Source organism: Taurulus bubalis, assembly GCF_910589615.1.
Source record: "Taurulus bubalis genome assembly, chromosome: 3".
NCBI lineage: Eukaryota > Metazoa > Chordata > Actinopteri > Perciformes > Cottidae > Taurulus > Taurulus bubalis.
Window position 1 is genome coordinate 1,831,158 of NC_136591.1, and position 20,281 is coordinate 1,851,438.

Genomic DNA, 20,281 nt, shown 5'->3' on the forward strand with positions numbered 1-20,281 from the left:
AATACGTTTGACTTATTATGTCTTTTACATGTTTTGAAAAAAAGATCTCCTTGAACGAGACGCGTAAAAGCGAAAAGGTGCGCGCGCAGCCACGCGGTGGCGCTGAATCCTCTCACACCAACGGCTCGAGCGCGTGCAGAGCCGCTGGGAAAAGCTCACTAAAGCTCACAGCAAATCCCTTCAGCTGCGGAGTGACATGGCTTGACTGATCTGCGAAGGAAGTTTCAGGAAATGCGACAGGTGGAGGAGGCGAGGGAATGAACTGTGTACTGTCGCGTGAGTGCCGTCTTTAAACGTACACCTCGTACCCAGGTTCACAGTGCACTCTCCCGGGGTTACGGTGGCACGCATCGGCGGTCATTAACGCCTTTGACCCTTCTCTCTCCCTGTCCCCCGGTAGCGTCCCGGGCTAGCTGCTGTGTGGTCTTCAAGGTGCCTGCGAGAGAGTCGGACAACGAAGCTTCTGCGCTACTCCTTGTTTTCACACGGGTTTGTCCACTTCTCTTTGCGACACACTCTGTCCTTTTCACTTGTTATGTCTCCGTGGACGCTTTACAAGCCGCTTGGAGTTGTGTTTGAGTAGCGGGAGTTACCCGTGTATTGGGTTTATTTATAGATACTCGTACCTCGCGCAGTGGCGCTGCGTTCAGGGGTCACGCTGAATGTTAATACGAGGTTTGAAGTAACTACGGGTTCTTTACGTCAGGTGCCACCATGGATAACAACAGCCTCAACGACGCCAACGTAAAGGTCGCTGTTCGCGTGCGACCAATGAGCAGGAGAGGTGAGTGAAGGCAGGACCCTGTGACTCTTACCGCACCAACACTTATTAGTTTGTTTCTCCACGGGACAAACAAAGGCCTTTTCAACTCCTCTGACACGGCTGTTTATTGGTTTCTGAAGCCAGGGTTATTTCAGGATAAGAATCAGGACCATTTATTTCACATACAAGGACTGTGTCCTGGGAGGTGCACAACATTTAACAATAAACAGAGTGCAATAACGGGGAGCATGAGTATTTACAGTTAAAATAAAGTGCATGGAATGTAAGTGTAATGTGAAAGTGACAAGTGTATTTAAATATGAGGGATAGTCCTTTAGTACTTTCTCTACCATTCCCATGCTTTACACTGTGTCTCCAGGTCCGGCTCTGAAAAGGTCCATTCTGCCCCTCTGGAAAAAATAAATGAAAAGCTTTTGGCTGCAGTGCTGTGGGAGTAGAAATGGAAAAATGTGGAAGTGACATCACATCCTGACAGAAAGGGGACCATAATGCATGTACAGTGTCATTGAACAATGACACTGTATATACCGTGTCATTGTTCAACGACATTTGAACATATTTCAGAGCCTATGTTCATGCAATCAGTTATAAATAGGAAGAAGTCCAGATACTTGTTTTGGCTTTTGCCATCTTGGATTACAGCCATCAATATCTTGGCTTTTTTTGGGGGGGCATGACAATATTTGGTTGGTGGAGAAGTGAAGTGAAGACCACGTATACGGCTCTGATAGGGTAGAAAACTGTCAATCACAAGGTAGACCCACCCGAAAGCATACTCCGCTTTACTCATATTACTCCAATAACTTACTAAATGAACATCATGCTTTGGTGAAGAAGACTTCTACATAAACTCATGTTTACAATGTTTACTGAGGGAATGAATCAAGAGGAGTCATTTATATAGACTTCTATACAACCAGAGGAGTCGCCCCCTGGTGGTCAGTAGAGAGAATTCAGCTTTAACACATGAAGCATAGACTTCTATACAACCAGAGGAGTCACCCCTGGTGGTCAGGAGAGAGAATGCAGCTTTAACACATGAAGCATATACTTCTATACAACCAGAGGAGTCGCCCCCTGGTGGACATTAGAGAGAATTCAGCTTTAACACATGAAGCATAGACTTCTATACAACCAGAGGAGTCGCCCCCTGGTGGTCAGTAGAGAGAATTCAGCTTTAACACATGAAGCATAGACTTCTATACAACCAGAGCAGTCACCCCTGGTGGTCAGGAGAGAGAATGCAGCTTTAACACATGAAGCGTATACTTCTATACAACCAGAGGAGTCGCCCTCTGGTGGACATTAGAGAGAATGCAGCTTTAAGACCCTTCTGCATTGGCTTCCCTCTTCAGAAGGGAGGTTCTACAAGGCCTATGTGAAAAGGCAACTGCTTTAAGTTGGAGCCAGTGTTTGGTTTGTCCGTTCTGGGCTCCAGTAGAAACATAGCGGCTGGCTCTGTGAAGAGGAGTATGTAGATCTATTAAAGGCTCATTTGAAGGTAACAAAAACACAAACGATTCTTATTTTTAACTCATCATAAACTAAAGAAAACATACTTTATAATATTACATTCCATTTCTGCCAATATACCCCATAAACGCTACAGACCGGCCCTTTTAGGTGCAACCGCAGAAAATCTTTCAACACACGTGCGTCAAATCCTGCTCTGACAGGAAGCTCCAGCGTGCCTCCGCCTTCTTAAACCTTGTAGGCAGGTAGGAATGAGGAAGGGCAACTCTGGCCCTGCTTTCCTTTACTATCTGCTCTTGGAGTAGTAAAGCGACTGTAGTGTTTGCACAGGCAAGTCCTGGGATGAGTCACCATCAATACAACTATTTCCTGCCTCCGTGGTGTTGTTTGTGTTACGGTTCAAACAGTACATTTTAGTGATTGGAGAACAAAAAGCCACTTTGCACACTTTACATTCACATCTTTTTGTGTTGGGGCCATTGACTTGTCAACAGTGTGGTTCTATTAGTACCGCAGAGAAAAATAAGTTTCATGTTATCGTTGATAATGCATCTTTGATTTGTGTTTCAATCCAGAAAAAGACCTAAAGACAAAATGTGTGGTGGAGATGGAGGGGAACCAGACGGTCCTGAATCCGGCCATCACCAACGTGAGCAAAGGAGACCCCCGGTAAGCCAGACATACCATATCATCCGGTCAATGCAAAACCACTCAACTTTTATTTTGCGCTTAACTTTGAATTTAATTTAAGATTTTCTGATTTTTTTTTTTTTTTTTTTTTTGTTTGGTCCGTGGAGATCCACAGCAATTATTTGTTTGGCTTTGTCTCTTTCTCGTGACGTTTTTATTGTCACAAAAGCATTTTGGGCTTGAGTCACATAATTTGGATTTAAGTCAGACTCAAGTTATGAATCTTATGACTTTAAACTGGACTTGACAACATATAGAAAATCGTCTCCTGGTGAGGAGCCTATTCTCTCTATTAGACAAGTTTAGGACTTGTTAGTCTTGACTTTGGACTGGACTGGGGACTTTTTCTTGACTGGTCGACTTGCTGTTCTTGACTGGGGACTTGATCTTTACTCAGGACTTGACTCAGGACTTGTTGGTCTTTACTGGGGACTTGGTCTTAGACATCTTGGTCTTGACTGAGGACTTGTTGGTCCTGACTGAGGACTTGTTGGTCTTGACTGAGGACTTGGTCTTTACTCAGGACTTGACTCAGGACTTGTTGGTCTTTACTGGGGACTTGGTCTTAGACATCTTGGTCCTCCTTCCCATTCTTCCTACTCCCTGTGTTACTCCTTCCCATTCTTCCTCCTCCCTATGTTACTCCTTCCCATTCTTCCTACTCCCTGTGTTACTCCTTCCCATTCTTCCTCCTCCCTGTGTTACTCCTTCCCATTCTTCCTCCTCCCTATGTTACTCCTTCCCATTCCTCCTCCTCCCTGTGCTACTCCTTCCCATTCCTCCTCCTCCCTGTGCTACTCCTTCCAATTCTTTCTCCCTGTGCTACTCCTTCCCATTCTTCCTCCTCCCTATGTTACTTCTTCCCATTCTTCCTCCTCCCTCAGCGCCCGTCCTGAACCATTCCTCTCTTTACAAAGGGCGTGTCTGTTCCAGCTCAATCCTGCTCAGATACTGTAAGCCACGACTCACAAGGAATGAGAACAAAGTAGAACGGCATTTGAGACTCTTGACTTTATAAGAGAATGTCTGGATGGGTCTGTCTTCAGTCTAATATTACAGCATCAGACCCGTCTGTGTCATGCATCAAGTGTCAGAGGTTGTGTGTGCAAAATGTGCACTGGTTGTGATAAATTTAAAAAATGCGATCCCGTCCTTGTCTTGAGCCGGAGCAGACAGGTAGACAGGTAGTTACCTTGTTCAATAGAAATGCCTCAGGGCCGTCCCCTCCTGTAACGGAGGATGAATCTCCCTCTTTGTAGAAAGAGAGTGTCTCATATTCCATAGGGGGCGTGTGCGTGTGTGTGTGTGTGCGTGTGCGTGTGTGTGTGTGTTCCGACATGCTTCTTGTGCAGCTCCCCCTTGGGGCTCACCGTGAACAGGTCCTACCGGCTCTCTGTAACTCCCAGCGCAGTATTTTGAACTGGAGAGCATTGGTTTCTGCATCAAGGCATTCCTGACCAGTTTCCCAGTAGATTGTTTTATATCACCAGCACAGCCTGTTTTACAGAAATGCTTTGTTTTCACTTGCCAGCCAATCCCAACCAGGTTTGTGCTCAGTCAGCTCCCTGCCTGGCAGGTTTAACTGAACCGCCGCATGAGCCTCGGGGGGTGTTAATCTGTACCGGCTCCCCGGGTAGCTGCAACCGGGCCGGGCTACAGCGGTGGCCTGCACACTAATAGTCTGGCCCGTAAAAGCATAGTTTACTGCACCTTGAATTGTTGCTGGAATATTTATTAGCCCCTGCAGAATAATGTTTAGAAAGTAAAACACAAACTGAGGGCCTTTCTTATCTGAGCTCTGCTCCGATAAGAGCCCCACTTTGAAGATTTTTTTTTTTTTATCTGTTTATGGCATCACAAATGTTTCTTGTTTTATATCCTCGAGAACATCGAGGATGCGTCCACCCCAGAAGAGCTGCGCATGATGAAACCCCTTGGGCCGGTAGGTTCTTAGTCAAAGACGTGCTGACCCACCTCCCTCCTCTCCCAGTGACTCCTGGGAGCTGCGAGGCTCTGCCAGTTATCTCAGGAATGTCCTTGCCAGGACTTAGTGTTGCTCTTTCATGGACCGGCCAAGTCCCACATAGGGAGGCCTTGTTTCATTACAGCCCCCAGTGTGTGTGGCCATGACTTAATTTACAGGCTTTTTTGTTTTGTTTTCAACCCCAAATTGATATTTCTGCCTGAGTGAATACTGTGTGTTCTGGGTGACGTATGGGAGGGCACTTCAAAAGGAGACGGGGGGCCTCGGTTTAAGAAGGATGGATTTTACCATAACGATCTCTAAAATAGATTGGTCCAAAAGATGTTTTGTTCATCCTGAACGTGGAATCTGTTTGTAACCTCCTTAGTGGGCAACCACCACAAATACATATTCAACTTTTAGAAAGCGCGGATTAAGGGCGTTTGTGTTCTTACGGTCATGGAAAACCTGGAAAAGTTATGGAATTTTAAAATGGTTATTTCCTGGAAAAGTCCTTGAAAAAAAATTAATAAAAAAATGCAAAAGTCATGTAAATGTGTTATATTCATGTCATTAATTTACGCTGAGTTTGAAATAATGAATATGCTTCTAAAAGAAAGACGCTCAGAATATAAACAGGCATACATACAGGCATCTATATAAATGTTTATTCTTTTAATCAAACTATTGTCTCATTCATTTGTGTCATTTAAAGTTTACTGTATGCTTTGTGTTCTCATTGTTAGTTTAAATACTACATTTATTCACTTTTTACTGTTTACACCCAGATTTCACTAAATGTTTGTAATGGACATTTGGTTTAAAGTCATGGAAAAGTCATGAAATCATTGGTCAAAATGTGTATGAACCCTGTTTTTAAATCAATTTTATATTGCAATATTTGTCTTTATTCTAGCTGGTTTTCAGCTCATCTATATGGGGCATCTTTCTACCACTGCTATACTACTGTGTATGGTGGTTGGATGTCCTTAGACTGAACTAACATCACCTTGAATGCTTGACATCCTCTGCAGGCAACTTTCTAAAGTACGGCTTGCAGAAACATATTTCATATAATGAGCGGAAGTAAACGGCTTAATACAGACTGAGAGCTGGTATAACTGGTTATTTTGAGCTCTAAACACAATACTGGCATTTTGTCACCTTTTAAATGTAATATGGCAAACCAAGTTTGCCATATTACAGCATCCCCTGCTTTATGGTCTGTTTGACTCTAAATGAGCATAATGTACTAAATGAACATCATGCTGTATTGAAGAAGACTTGAAACTAGAGATTGAGACATAAACTCATGTTTACAATGTTTACTGAGGGAATAAATCAAGAGAAGTAGAGTCACTTATATAGACTTCTATACAACCAGAGGAGTCGCCCCCTGGTGGCCATGAGAGAGAATGCAGCTTTAACACATGAAGCATATACTTCTATACAACTAGAGGAGTCGCCCCCTGGTGGTCAGAAGAGAGAATGCAGCTTTAACACATGAAGCATATACTTCTATACAACCAGAGGAGTCTCCCCCTGGTGGTCAGGAGAGAGAATACAGCTTTAAGACATGAAGCATATACTTCTATACAACCAGAGGAGTCTCCCCCTGGTGGTCAGTAGAGAGAATGCAGCTTTAACACATGAAGCATATACTTCTATACAACCAGGAGTCTCCCCCTGGTGGTCAGTAGAGAGTATACAGCTTTAACACATGAAGCATATACTTCTATACAACCAGAGGAGTCTCCCCCTGGTGGTCAGTAGAGAGAATGCAGCTTTAACACATGAAGCATATACTTCTATACAACCAGGAGTCTCCCCCTGGTGGTCAGTAGAGAGTATACAGCTTTAACACATGAAGCATATACTTCTATACAACCAGAGGAGTCTCCCCCTGGTGGTCAGTAGAGAGTATACAGCTTTAACACATGAAGCATAGACTTCTATACAACCAGAGGAGTCTCCCCCTGGTGGTCAGGAGAGAAAATGCAGCTTTAAGACACTTCCCATTTCATAGCCGTTGGTTGCCGATCACCAGAAGGGGCCGTTTCCACATACAAGCAGTCCTGTGATCTGTTGTAAACACAGACTTTAAACACCAGTACAAGTCAAACCGAATCCCATTCACACGACACGGTGCGACTCGAATGCGTCATCGCTGGCGGGCAACACCATGAAGCTCGTTTGATAATTAAATTTGCCGTTCGCTCGCTGGAATGTGGTGATGTGTTCGCTGACTGACGCGGTGGGTAAACCATTGTGTTTCTGCTCTGGGAGCCCAGAACGCAGCCACAGTGTTTTTTTTAAAGCGCTCCGGTAAGAACGAGGACACTGGAACCTCTGAGGTTCTTTAGTGCTGTGTCACGTTCTCCACTTCACAATGAGCCAAGGAGGATTACTCGACCTTGACAGATTTTAAATCTTGGCTACCATTAAAACAGCGGTGACTTTGTGTTCTTGAAGCTCTCCCGTCTTACTCCTCCGGCTCTGATCTCAGGGTCGTGTCAGGTCTTGCAGGATTCGCTTGCTCTGCTGTGTCCTGCACTGCAGTGTCGTCTGCTGTACGTTTCTATAAAGACGGAGAATGATTTTTCTTTGCATTTGCTGGCCTTTTTTGTTCATAATTGTTTTTGTAGTTTTTCTGCTTGGAACATCTGGAGGGAACTTCTTCAAAATATGCACAAACTCAAGGATGAAGTGATTTATCTTTTGGTGGACAAGAAGACTATTTCACACTCATGGCATAAAATAATGCAGTGAGGACATTTTGGAGAGACGTGGCTGTGAACTGCAACATAACAAGTTTGGGTTTTTAGTTCATTATCTCTGCAAAGCGCTGCCTCTTTGCGGCCCTCAGGACGTACACACTGCTCTCAAACCGCTTGAACGACTTAGAAGAGAAGAACTAGAGGCAGGAAACTATTAGGAAGAAGGATGGATATGAATCTGGAAATAAACATTTCTTTTATTGAAGAGTTGTTTTTTTCTGAAGTAAAAGTAGCTCTCGACCCCGAAGTGGGAACCTGTGGCCTCCCGGTTAGAGAAGCAGTCTCATGAGCCGACATGGGAACATGTTGGTGGAAGAGGAAGAAGTAAAACATCCCCACAGGGTAACAACGATATCCAGCCAGGACTCGGCTGACTTTAATAAGGACGTTTAATAAAAGGCCTCAGGGCTTTTGCTTCGCTTTATTTTCCTTTGCTTTGACTCCAGGACCCAAAATGTCAGACGACTGTCTGTTGCTCGTGTTGAAGGCGTTGCCATGTCATCCACATGTTCACGTGTGTGTGTGTGTGTGTGTGTGTCCACACCGACTGAGACTTCAACATAGTTGTTTAGGTTGGTTGACATGTTCTTGTTTTATTTAAGCACCGGTTGTCAACTGATGATGTTTTTGTTTCTTCTCTCTGTTGCTCTTCAGAAATCAGCCAAAGGTGAGTCTTCAACTAAACTCATGAATACGTTTATCAAGCCGTTTGTAAAGGAGTTGTTTTGAAGTGTGTGTGTGTGTGTGTGTTCTCCTCAGGTGTTCGCCTTTGACCACTGCTTCTGGTCGATAGATGAATCTCAGAAGGACCAGTTTGCAGGTCGGTTCACATCATGGCGTCTCTGCGTTTTGACCTTTTGCTTCTGTTTTTAGCTCCAGTGTGACTCACTCCTTCAGCGTATCTCCTGACACAATGTGTGCTGGTACTCTGAAGTATTTATAGAGTGAAGACGGGGACGTTCAGGTGGCGGGATGAAGGGTCACGCGCTGCCCACCTCCAGGGAGTTTCCTCACGATGCGAGCGCTTTTAATTCCCCAGCCTGTCACACGAGTTAGACGTGAACAAAATGCCCCCACGTGTGTTTTCTTTCCCTTTTAGCGGCTCGCCTGCTTTGCTGCTAACGTACTGAAAGCACAGCCCTGTTGCATTCTGGTCTCTGAGGCGTTAGCGTGTGTTTCTGCTGCAGGGCAGGACGTGGTGTTCCAGAGCCTTGGGGAGAGTCTGCTGGACAACGCCTTCATGGGCTACAATGCCTGCATCTTTGCTTACGGGCAGACGGGTAATGCACTTTAAACCTTTAAGTCTGCTGGTTCATGGATCTATGGCAGGATCATATCTTCATATCCACTTCATGGGAATGTCTTTGTCCGTGAGGTCTTTCTCTGACTTTGGATCCGCTTTACTGTCATCACGTTTTCTCCAAAAGCATTTCATTTTGCTTTTTTTTATTCAATGAATCTCTGCCTCTCACACACACATTTTGACGTCTCATCCTGGAGCTGGAACATTCGTTTCAACGTGTTTTTCTTTCAGAATCAAGAGCAGTATTCTCCAGATCTGTATTCATTTACTAGATGATCAAACCTTTTATTTATTTATGTATCTCTCCCTTGCATGGCTCCACATCACTGGGATCTGTCATGTCTTGACAGAAGAATGTACATAAAGACCAGTTGTCTAAGTCAGTGTTTTCAACCTTTTTTGAGCCGCGGCACATTTTCTACAATAAAAAAATGTGGTGGCACACCAACAACCAAAAAAGGTTGCAAAATATCACATTGTAGCACAGTGGTGCCCAAACTAAGGCCCTAACCCTAACCCTCCACATTTGGCCCGGCCCCCTGAACAATACCAGAGACGCATTATGATTTTTTTTCAGTCTGGCCACGCAAATCTAATCAAATAGACTAGCCCCTGTCAAATAGAAAGGATTAATGGTGAAAAGGTTAGGTAAGAGAAAAATTGATTCAGAATGCAGGGCATTTAACCTGCAGTGGTCGAACGATTATTTCTTTGTTCAATGCAAAGAAAAGGCTGTTTGTTTATTTCACAAATAGTGTTATTTATTTCCTAACTTTTTTCTGTGAAGATCCCAGAGAGGGGTATTTGGTTATTATTTATTTCATAATTAGTGTTATTATTTTCTGTGAAGATCCCGGAAAGGGTTATTAATATTTGGTTATGTGTGGCTTTCTGGAAAACAATAAATGTTTACATTTAGGCACCCCTGCGATCGTCACACCTTTTCTGTTACAAACTGACCCCGGCCCCCATCAGAGGAGGGAAACGTTATGTGGCCCTCACAGGAAGCAGTTTGGGACCCCTGTTGTAGCATAATACAGCATGTATGGTCATTATTATTAATGTCACATTGTAGCATAATACAGCATGTATGGTCATTATTATTAATGTCACATTGTAGCATAATACAGCATGTATGGTCATTATTATTAATGTCACATTGTAACATAATACAGCATGTATGGTCATTATTATTAATGTCACATTGTAGCATAATACAGCATATATGGTCATTATTATTAATGTCACATTGTAGCATAATACAGAATATATGGTCATTATTATTAATGTCACATTGTAGCATAATACAGCATATATGGTAATTATTATTAATGTCACATTGTAGCATAATACAGCATATATGGTAATTATTATTAATGTCACACTGTAGCATAATACAGCATATATGGTAATTATTATTAATGTCACATTGTAGCATAATACAGCATGTTTGGTAATTATTATTAATGTCACATTGTAGCATAATACAGCATATATGGTAATTATTATTAATGTCACATTGTAGCATAATACAGCATGTTTGGTAATTATTGCGCTCCCTACTGGCATGGAAGAGTATTGCATTTCTAGACCAGACACTATATTGCAGCTCAGACGCTCAACAATGGAACATTATTTGCGGCGACTAAATAATATTTCTTTGGACCGATTAAGTGAAATTGGACATTTTCCCGCGGCACACCTGACCATCTCTATCAGCACAGTGGTTGAACATCACTGCTACGTTACCTTTTTTATATAGATAATATTTCTGTAACCCTTAAAGGGACCTGTGCAGCTCTATTCATTTACAGCCGTCCTCAGCAAATGAAGCTGACTCTGACTCCATCTCCTCCTTGTTGGTTCCCCTCTGACGCTGCCTGGTGGTTTTTCGGGCCTCGTGACCTCAGGCTCCGGGAAGTCGTACACCATGATGGGCTCGGCGGAGCAGCCTGGCCTGATCCCCCGGCTCTGCAGCTCCCTGTTCAGCAGGACGGAGCGGGAGGCCCGGGAGGGCGAGGGCTTCACCGTGGAGGTTTCCTACATGGAGATCTACAACGAGAAGGTCCGGGACCTGCTGGACCCCAAAGGGTGAGCGGCTTTTTTTTGGTGAATTTTCTCGACTTTATGTGGTTAATTCACTTTTTCCTCTAACTTCCTCTATCCACCATGGAAGGAATAACAACTATTTCTAATGATATCTCCTTGGCTTTACTCTGAAAACATTTACTATTTCCGCCATTCACCATGTAAATAACCTCTAGTTCTGCTTCATACTCGTTGAGGAAGTCCCACGAACGTCGGAACATCAAACGCAAAAAGACTTTGCTTATTTTTAAAACTACATTTTAGCCTCGTTAATACTGTAAATGAAAACTATGCCGAACGATGTTCGGCAACGACCTTTTTCGTACATCGTTCCTCATAGTTTTCATTCACAGTATTACCGCTGATCTCAAGTAAACAGGTGTTTATTACTGGAATGAGAAAATGCTGCTTTTTCAGATGTATTTTGATTTTCTTTTGCCACTTTGAGCATCACAACAAGAGGGCCATCTCGTAAAATGTGTATGATATTTGAGGGTGAACTGTCCCTTTTTACGACTGGTTGTCTCTGGAACCCTGTTTATCTCCTCTTGTTTAGGAATAAAGGAGGAGAACGGGGTGAAGGGCGAAGCATTAATAACCGTCTCTTCTCTGTAGAAACCGCCAGGCGCTGCGAGTGAGGGAGCACAAGGTCATGGGCCCGTATGTGGACGGGCTGTCCCGCCTGGCCGTGTCCTGCTACAAGGTACGCTGTCACGGTGTGTTGCCAGGGTAACCAGTCGTTCCATGAAGCCTGACGCAGACGTGTGCTTTGGTTTGGTCCTGTGTCTCCTGGCAGGACATCGAGTCTCTGATGTCGGAGGGAAACAAATCTCGCACGGTGGCGGCAACGAATATGAATGAAGAGAGCAGCAGGTCCCACGCAGTGTTCAACATCATCCTCACACACACACTCATGGACCTGCAGTCTGAGGTACACACACACACACACACACACACACTCATGGACCTGCAGTCTGACGTACACACACACACACACACACACACACACACACACACACACACACACACACACACACTCATGGACCTGCAGTCTGAGGTACACACACACACACACACACACACACACACACTCATGGACCTGCGGTCTGAGGTACACACACACACTAATGGACCTATGGTCTGAGGTACACACACACACTAATGGACCTATGGTCTGAGGTACACACACAACCACTCATGGACCTGCGGTCTGAGGTACACACACACACACTCATGGACCTGCAGTCTGAGGTACACACACACACACACTCATGGACCTATGGTTTGAGGTACACACACACTCATGGACCTGCAGTCTAAGGTACACACACACACACACACTCATGGACCTACGGTCTGAGGTACACACACACACACACACCCATGGACCTGCAGTCTGAGGTACACACACACACACATTCATGGACCTACGGTCTGAGGTACACACACACACACTCACTCATGGACCTGCAGTCTGAGGTACACACACACACTCATGGACCTACGGTCTGAGGTACACACACACACACACATGGACCTGCAGTCTGAGGTACACACACACACACACTCATGGACCTGCAGTCTGAGGTACACACACACACACACACACACTCATGGACCTGTGGTCTGAGGTACACACACACACACACTCATGGACCTGTGGTCTGAGGTACACACACACACTCTCATGCGCCTACAGTCTGAGGTACACACACACACACACTCATGGACCTGCAGTTTGAGGTACACACACACACTCATGGACCTACGGTCTGAGGCACACACACACACACACTCTCATGCGCCTACAGTCTGAGGTACACACACACACTCTCATGGGCCTACAGTCTGAGGTACACACACACACACACTCTCATGGGCCTACAGTCTGAGGTACACACACACACACACACACGGGGCTCGTAGAACCAGGCGTTTAACGGCGTGTGGTTTCCTTGCGCTCCAGACGAGCGGGGAGAAGGTGAGCAAGCTGAGTCTGGTGGATCTGGCCGGCAGCGAGCGGGCGGCGAAGACCGGAGCGGCGGGGGAGCGTCTGAAGGAAGGGAGCAACATCAATAAGTGAGTCGACAGAAAACAGACGACAAAGTCTTCTTCCACGAGATAATGGAGCGACCGGGTTCCTCAAAGTCTACGCTCACTTCTCATTCGGGTGTTTTTACACTGCAGCAAGAACAACATGACCTTGATGATTGAGTTGTCTCTGCCCATCCTGCCCACTAAACCCTCTCTCCTCCCTCCAGGTCCCTCAGTACTCTGGGGTTGGTCATCTCTGCGTTGGCGGACCAGGGAGCAGGGAAGTACAAGAGCAAGTTTGTTCCCTACAGAGACTCTGTGCTCACCTGGCTGCTCAAGGTACGCACAGGAAATACCTTCATTCCACTTTAAAACCCAGGAGAAAACCCCCTGCGCCTATTATCAGACACAAAGCAACAACATATTACCTCTGGAACCACATGGTTGTTTAACTTCATTTAAATTGCTACAATACCATAACCCTTGTGAGACGAGACATCTGGTCTAAAACATCATTAAAGTAACCGTTAAGTTTAAGTTCTTGCATAAACTACATTTTTTAACCGAACGACACAGTTTTTTGACTGAAACTCCTTTGAACACCCAAATGCTGTGTTCTATTATGATTTGTATATTGCATATTCTGATTCTTTAGTCCCTAATCCTTCCAAAAAGGTGTGTTATTAATGTGGGCTGTCGTTAGGGCTCCATAATGCAGTTTGAAAAACTCGGTGAGGCATTTTTGGGAGATCTTGCTCATACCGTGCTGGATGTTCATAGTTATGATCCAAATATCTTTTAAAAGTGATTTTTTTGCAGATATACATTTTTTTCCCAAGACTTTGCTGAACAAATACATACAATAAACACAAGTATTGGAATTCATTTTGGGTTGCTACGACGACTCACAGGAACACAGGAAAAAAAAGTGTTTTTAACTAAAGAAGCTGGACTTTAAAGGGATCATTTATCAAGTTATTTTGCCCGTTACGTTTCACGGCTCTGCTGGTTATTTAAATTGGAAAAAAGCAGCTTTTGGCAGCTTTGGGTCTTTAATTTGAGGGTTTTAAACAAGTCTTTCATTTGGCTCCTTTAAAAAAAATTGCAATTTGAATGAACCATTTGCTTTTCACACATTTGAGTCATTCTTCCTGCGGTGGACTTTCTTCATTCCTCTGAGACGCCTCAGTGTCGTTGTCGTGGCCCTCAGAGGTTTGGATGCGTTTCCCCTGCAGGACAGCCTGGGAGGGAACAGCCGCACGGCCATGGTCGCCACCATCAGCCCGTCGGCCGACAACTACGACGAGACGCTGTCCACGCTGCGCTACGCCGACCGCGCCAAGAGCATCGTCAACCACGCCGTGGTCAACGAGGACCCCAACGCCAGGATCATCCGGGAGCTGCGGGAGGAGGTGGAGAAGCTGAGGGAGCAGCTCACGGAGGCCGAGGTGCGCGTGGCTTCGTGAGTGTGGAAGGAACGACGCCCAGGTGTGTGTGAGTGTGTGTGTGTGTTGACCACGCTTCTGTCTCCCTCAGTCCATGAAGGCCCCCGAGCTCAAGGACCGGCTGGAGGAGTCTGAGAAACTGATCCAAGAGATGACCGTCACCTGGGAGGACAAGCTCACCAAGACGGAGGCCATCGCACAGGTCACACACACACACACACACACACACACACACACACACACACACTCTCTCCATCAGTCTCCCCTTGCATCAACAGTAAAACAAGTTCAACGTATTCTTGTTATACTTAAACTTTAAAGCTTCATCAACATTGTAATCCCATCTGGTCATTTTGCAATTTCTGAAAACTCGTGAGATGTCACTTTTTGTACCAAGACAATGAGGGAGGAGGAGAGGGAGGGAGAGAGAGGGGGAGAGAGGGAGGGAGAAGGATGGAGAGAGAGGAGAGAGAGAGAGAATGGAGGAGAGGGAGAGGGGAGAGAGAAGGGAGGAGAGGGAGGGGGGAGGGAGGAGAGGGAAGGGAGGGGGGAGGGAGGGAAGGGAGGAGAGGGAGAGGGGAGGGAGGAGAGAGAAGGGAGGAGAGGGAGAGGGGAGGGAGGAGAGAGAAGGGAGGAGAGGGAGAGGGGAGGGAGGAGAGAGAAGGGAGGAGAGGGAGAGGGGGAGGGAGAGAGAAGGGAGGAGAGGGAGAGGGGGAGGGAGGGAGAGAGAAGAGAGGAGAGGGAGAGGCGGAGGGAGGGAGAGAGAAGGGAGGAGAGAGAAGGGAGGGAGGGAGAGAGAAGGGAGGAGAGAGAGAGAGGGAGGGAGGGAGAGAGAATGGAGGAGAGGGAAGGGAGGAGAGGGAAAGGGGGAGGGAGAGAGAAGGGAGGAGAGGGGGAGGGAGGGAGAGAGAAGGGAGGAGAGGGAGAGGGGGAGGGAGAGAGAAGGGAGGAGAGGGAGAGGGAGGGAGAGAGAGAGAAGGGAGGAGAGGGAGAGGGGGAGGGAGGGAGGGAAGGGAGGAGAGGGAGAGGGGAGGGAGGAGAGAGAAGGGAGGAGAGGGAGAGGGGAGGGAGGAGAGAGAAGGGAGGAGAGGGAGAGGGGGAGGGAGGGAGAGAGAAGGGAGGAGAGGGAAAGGGGGAGGGAGAGAGAAGGGAGGAGAGGGAGAGAGAAGGGAGGAGAGGGAGAGGGGGAGGGAGAGAGAAGGGAGGAGAGGGAGAGGGGGAGGGAGGGAGAGAGAAGAGAGGAGAGAGAGGGAGGGAGGGAGAGAGAAGGGAGGAGAGAGAGAGAGGGAGGGAGGGAGAGAGAATGGAGGAGAGGGAAGGGAGGAGAGGGAGAGGGGAGGGAGGAGAGGGAAGGGAGAAGAGGGAGAGGGGAGGGAGGAGAGAGAAGGGAGGAGAGGGAAAGGGGGAGGGAGAGAGAAGGGAGGAGAGGGGGAGGGAGGGAGAGAGAAGGGAGGAGAGGGAGAGGGGGAGGGAGAGAGAAGGGAGGAGAGGGAGAGGGAGGGAGAGAGAGAGAAGGGAGGAGAGGGAGAGGGGGAGGGAGGGAGAGAGAAGGGAGGAGAGGGAAGGGAGGAGAGGGAGAGGGGGAGGGAGAGAGAAGGGAGGAGAGGGAGAGGGGGAGGGAGAGAGAAGGGAGGAGAGGGGGAGGGGGAGGGAGGGAGAGAGAAGGGAGGAGAGAGAGGGAGGGAGGGAGAGGGGGAGGGAGGGAGAGAGAAGGGAGGAGAGGGAAAGGGGGAGGGAGAGAGAAGGGAGGAGAGGGAGAGGGGGAGGGAGGGAGAGAGAAGGGAGGAGAGGGAGAGGGGGAGGGAGGGAGAGAGAAGGGAGGAGAGGGAGGGAGGGAGGGAGAAGGGAGGAGAGGGAAGGGAGGAGAGGGAGAGGGAGGGAGAGAGAGGGAGATTTTTTTTGTGAAAGATGAAGACAAAGGATTTTATGTCCTCCATAATGTTGTCAGACGCCTCTAACAACAACCTGAGCCTGTCAGAGGCAACAAGCACTTTGAGATGACATTGCAGCCCGTTAGCGTTCTCCAGCTATCCTGATGAATGAGGACACAACAACAGAGAGTAGGTGCAGGTTGAAGAAAACAGACCCTTTAAGGTATTCACATAGCTGTATCAGTGTGGAGGTTATTTCCCAGCGTTCTCTTCTCACCCTCTCACTTCGTCCATCAAGCAGCAGCTGAAGAGCAGAAAAGGCGACCACTCATTGCGGTGTTGCCTCATGTGTTCACGACTGCATGAACTGTTCCTGCAGGAGCGGCAGCGGCAGCTGGAGAGCCTGGGCATCTCCCTGCAGTCCTCTGGGATCCGAGTGGTGGACGACAAGTGTTTCCTGGTCAACCTCAACGCCGACCCCTCCCTCAACGAGCTGCTGGTCTACTACCTGAAGGTACGGCGCCTCGTCCCGCGTTGCCGCGCGCTTTCCCCGGCGCACACGCGTGTCGTGACGTGTCGTGACGTGACGTGTCGTGACGTGTCCTCCGTGTCGCCGCAGGAGCACACGCTCGTGGGCGCGGCCGACTCGCAGGACATCCAGCTGTGCGGCATGGCCATCCGGGCGGAGCACTGCGTCATCGACATCAGCGAGGACGACGGCGTGGTGCTCAGTCCTCACCGCAGCGCCCGGTAACCAGCGTGGAGACACTTAGTTTGGCTGCGGCCATTTTGAAGTTAAAGCTGCTTCAGTGGGTCAAATAAGGACAAACCACCGATAATACAACATTTGGTTTTAGACATTTATTTACTTGTATCTACCATTTCATTCATATAATTCACTGCTTTAGTGAAGCTAAGACCTTTGGTAAACCAATGCCCATCACCTAACAGTTCTACCACATGAGTAAAGTTATGTTTTCACAAGAGATATGAAGAATTTCAAAAAACGAGCTTCAATTTTTCATCTTTAGAGTCATATTTTCTCTTTACACTTGTGCCTTATGACAATTGTGCCTCATTATATAGAGAGCTGAGATTGTTTTGCAATTTTTGATTTATCACATGGGTATCTATCTTATATGCAAGTGCCTTTAAAAAGCTGAATTTAAGAAATGATTATAGTCGAGAAAAAGGCCTCAGACCCTGAAGGGTTAAAGGGTCACTTATAGCTCATAGTTTTGGTCTCCAGACTCTCGTGCTCTGGGTGTGTGGTTAGTAGTGCAGTCTCTTTAAAAGGTGTTGGTCCTACTGTGTGTGTGTGTGTGTGTGTGTGTGTGTGTGTTCCCCCTGCAGAACCTGTGTGAACGGTGCTGCCGTCTGCAGTCCGGTGCAGCTTCACCACGGCGACCGCATCCTGTGGGGAAACAACCACTTCTTCAGGTTTGTCTCTTTTTAAAAATAAACATTTACTTAATTTATTCACATGCGATCACAAGCTCTTCATTGCGCCTCTTCCTTTTTCTCTCCGCTACGTCGCCCTCCTTCCTCTTTCTCCGCCCCTCGCCGTCTCGCATCGCATCCAAACCGCCGCCCGCTCAGGATCAACCTGCCGAGGCACATGGTCCACGCTGGAGGCGAGGAAGAGGAGGCCGGCGCCAAGATGAAGACGTGTCTGAGCACGGACCGGCTAGAGGCGGACTTGGACGCGGGCAGCGACGCGTCGAGCGAGCTGAGCTTCGGCTACGAGTTCGCTCAGGCCGAGGTCATGATGAAGGGCATGGGCAACAACGGTGAGGCCCACTTCCTCATGGGGTTAGCACGCGGTGACTGTGACTGTGTCAACGACATGGAGACGCTTTGTATTACTTAGGACTCAGAGTCTGAATGTATTTTGTATCTTCAGCTCATCTTGAACTCACAGATCAGGATGAACGTGTGAATGTTTACATTTAGTTTGCGGAATCTGAAAATTTGCCTAAAGAGAACTACTGTCACCCAAGACCAGTTAGTTCCCTAGCAAGCATCCTGGCACGCAGCCCAACGCACACTGTTGTACATTAACAATGGGTCATGGAGAATATTATCATTGTTTTAACTAAACCTAGAGTCTACAGCTATGACTCATTGATGTGCGATTTAATATTTTAACAATGGAGCTCACAGGCGCTGAGGAAGAAGATGAATTAGGCTCTGGAAACACACAGGAATACATGGGTTAACTACTTTGGTCCTGTTTTTACATTAATAATAGCTTTATTCTTAGTTTTTACAGCTTCTTCAAGTTACTCCAAACAGCGTATGATTCGAATATGTAGACCTCCAAATGATTCAGTCCAGTATTCACCCTTTCATCTATATGTTCCACAATGTGCTGCATGGTTGTGTGACTAAAATAGAGATAACGAGGTAAATATTAGGTTTTTGGATCAACAGTGAAGCAGTTCCAGCTTGTTTGGGGTTGACAGCATTTTGCAGGTCTGATAGATGCTACTTTCCTTTTGAAAAGAAAGAAAGGTGAATTCCTCCTCCTCCTCCTCCTCCTCAGACCCGCTGCAGTCGGTGCTGCAGACCCTGGAGCGGCAGCACGAGGAGGAGAAGCGCTGCGCCCTGGAGCGGCAGAGGCAGATGTACGAGCAGGAGCTGCAGCAGCTCCGCCGGCGGCTCACCCCCGAGAAACCCTCGCACCTCCTGGACCCGGCCGGCCCGGCGGCGGCGGCGGCGGCCGGCAACCAAAAGCGCGTGCGGCGCTGGAGCGAGGACAGGTGAGGATGTGAGACCTGCACTGACCCCTGTTGGCAGGCGGAAGGGAGAAAGAGGTGCGCTAGTAGAGCTTCTGTTGTGTGGTTGTGTGGGTCAGGGAGGCGATGATGACGCGCAGCCTGCGGCGCCTCAGGGAGCAGATCGTCCGGGCCAACCTGCTGGCTCAGGAGGCCAGCTTCATCGCAGAGGAGCTGAGCAAGAGGACGGAGTACCAGGTCACGCTGCAGATACCGGCTGCCAACCTGGATGCCAACAGGAAGGTGTGTGTGTGTGTGTGTGTGTGTGTGTCAGAGACGAGGAAAACGCCAATACAACACAAACCGACATGATCACGCATAGAGAAAGGGAGGTGGGAGAAAGAACTGTGTGAGACGAGGTACACACAAAAAAGCCATTCAATCAGCAGCAGCCACCAAAGGTGAAGCGTGAAGCGCTTTGAGTGGTCGGAGGACGAGAAAGGCGCTAAATGGCTAAATATGCCGAGTCGGCTGTTTGCAGCGCAGCAATCGATGGAGAGACTTCCACCACTGGGTGACTTTGATGCTGAAGAAAACTTAAAAACATGATGTTTTTCACGCAAATTCAATCAAAAGACATAATACAAAACATAAGAAGAAAAATAAGTTGTAGTCGAAAATATGTCGGGAAAAGTACAAAATGTCATCGTATAGGAAGTCAAAAGAAGTAGTAGTATATGTATACCATGTTGGATATTTGTATTCGTGGTTACAGTGAATACAGGCAGTTAACAGCAGACAATATTCAATAAGAGAATAGGGTTCTGTTGTGTTATGAACAGTTGATCTAGTCACTAGTGGATGCATGAAATAAATAAAACTCTGACATCGTGAGCTGGAATAGCTGCAGTCAGCGCTTTAAAGTCCCTGAGCCTCCTCACTCTGAGGATCCCTTTCTGCTGCCGTCCTCTCTTCACAGCGCGACGTCGTGTTGAGCGAGCCGGCCATCCAGGTCCGCCGCAAAGGCAAAGGGAAGCAGATCTGGGCTCTGGAGAAGATGGAGAACCGCCTGGTGGACATGAGGGAGCTCTACCAGGAGTGGAAGGACTTCGATGAAGACAACCCTGTGAGCCAAT

General features: G+C 47.3%; 1 protein-coding gene across 1 annotated transcript in view; it reads left to right on the plus strand.

Moving 5' to 3' along the window:
* Positions 1-210: 210 nt before the first annotated feature.
* Positions 211-20,281, plus strand: part of LOC306733793 (kinesin-like protein KIF13B) — a 37,791-nt gene continuing 17,720 nt past the window's right edge. The window contains exons 1-21 of the mRNA XM_079215096.1: positions 211-276; positions 401-489; positions 707-784; positions 2,833-2,926; positions 8,342-8,354; positions 8,447-8,507; positions 8,875-8,967; positions 10,901-11,081; positions 11,694-11,781; positions 11,875-12,009; positions 13,045-13,157; positions 13,340-13,451; positions 14,348-14,560; positions 14,649-14,759; positions 16,808-16,942; positions 17,048-17,178; positions 17,782-17,868; positions 18,028-18,218; positions 18,974-19,190; positions 19,286-19,448; positions 20,125-20,271. Coding sequence (XP_079071222.1) covers positions 715-784; positions 2,833-2,926; positions 8,342-8,354; positions 8,447-8,507; positions 8,875-8,967; positions 10,901-11,081; positions 11,694-11,781; positions 11,875-12,009; positions 13,045-13,157; positions 13,340-13,451; positions 14,348-14,560; positions 14,649-14,759; positions 16,808-16,942; positions 17,048-17,178; positions 17,782-17,868; positions 18,028-18,218; positions 18,974-19,190; positions 19,286-19,448; positions 20,125-20,271 — 2,355 coding nt within the window. The 5' untranslated portion in view covers positions 211-276; positions 401-489; positions 707-714. The remainder of the gene's footprint in view (positions 277-400; positions 490-706; positions 785-2,832; positions 2,927-8,341; positions 8,355-8,446; positions 8,508-8,874; positions 8,968-10,900; positions 11,082-11,693; positions 11,782-11,874; positions 12,010-13,044; positions 13,158-13,339; positions 13,452-14,347; positions 14,561-14,648; positions 14,760-16,807; positions 16,943-17,047; positions 17,179-17,781; positions 17,869-18,027; positions 18,219-18,973; positions 19,191-19,285; positions 19,449-20,124; positions 20,272-20,281) is intronic.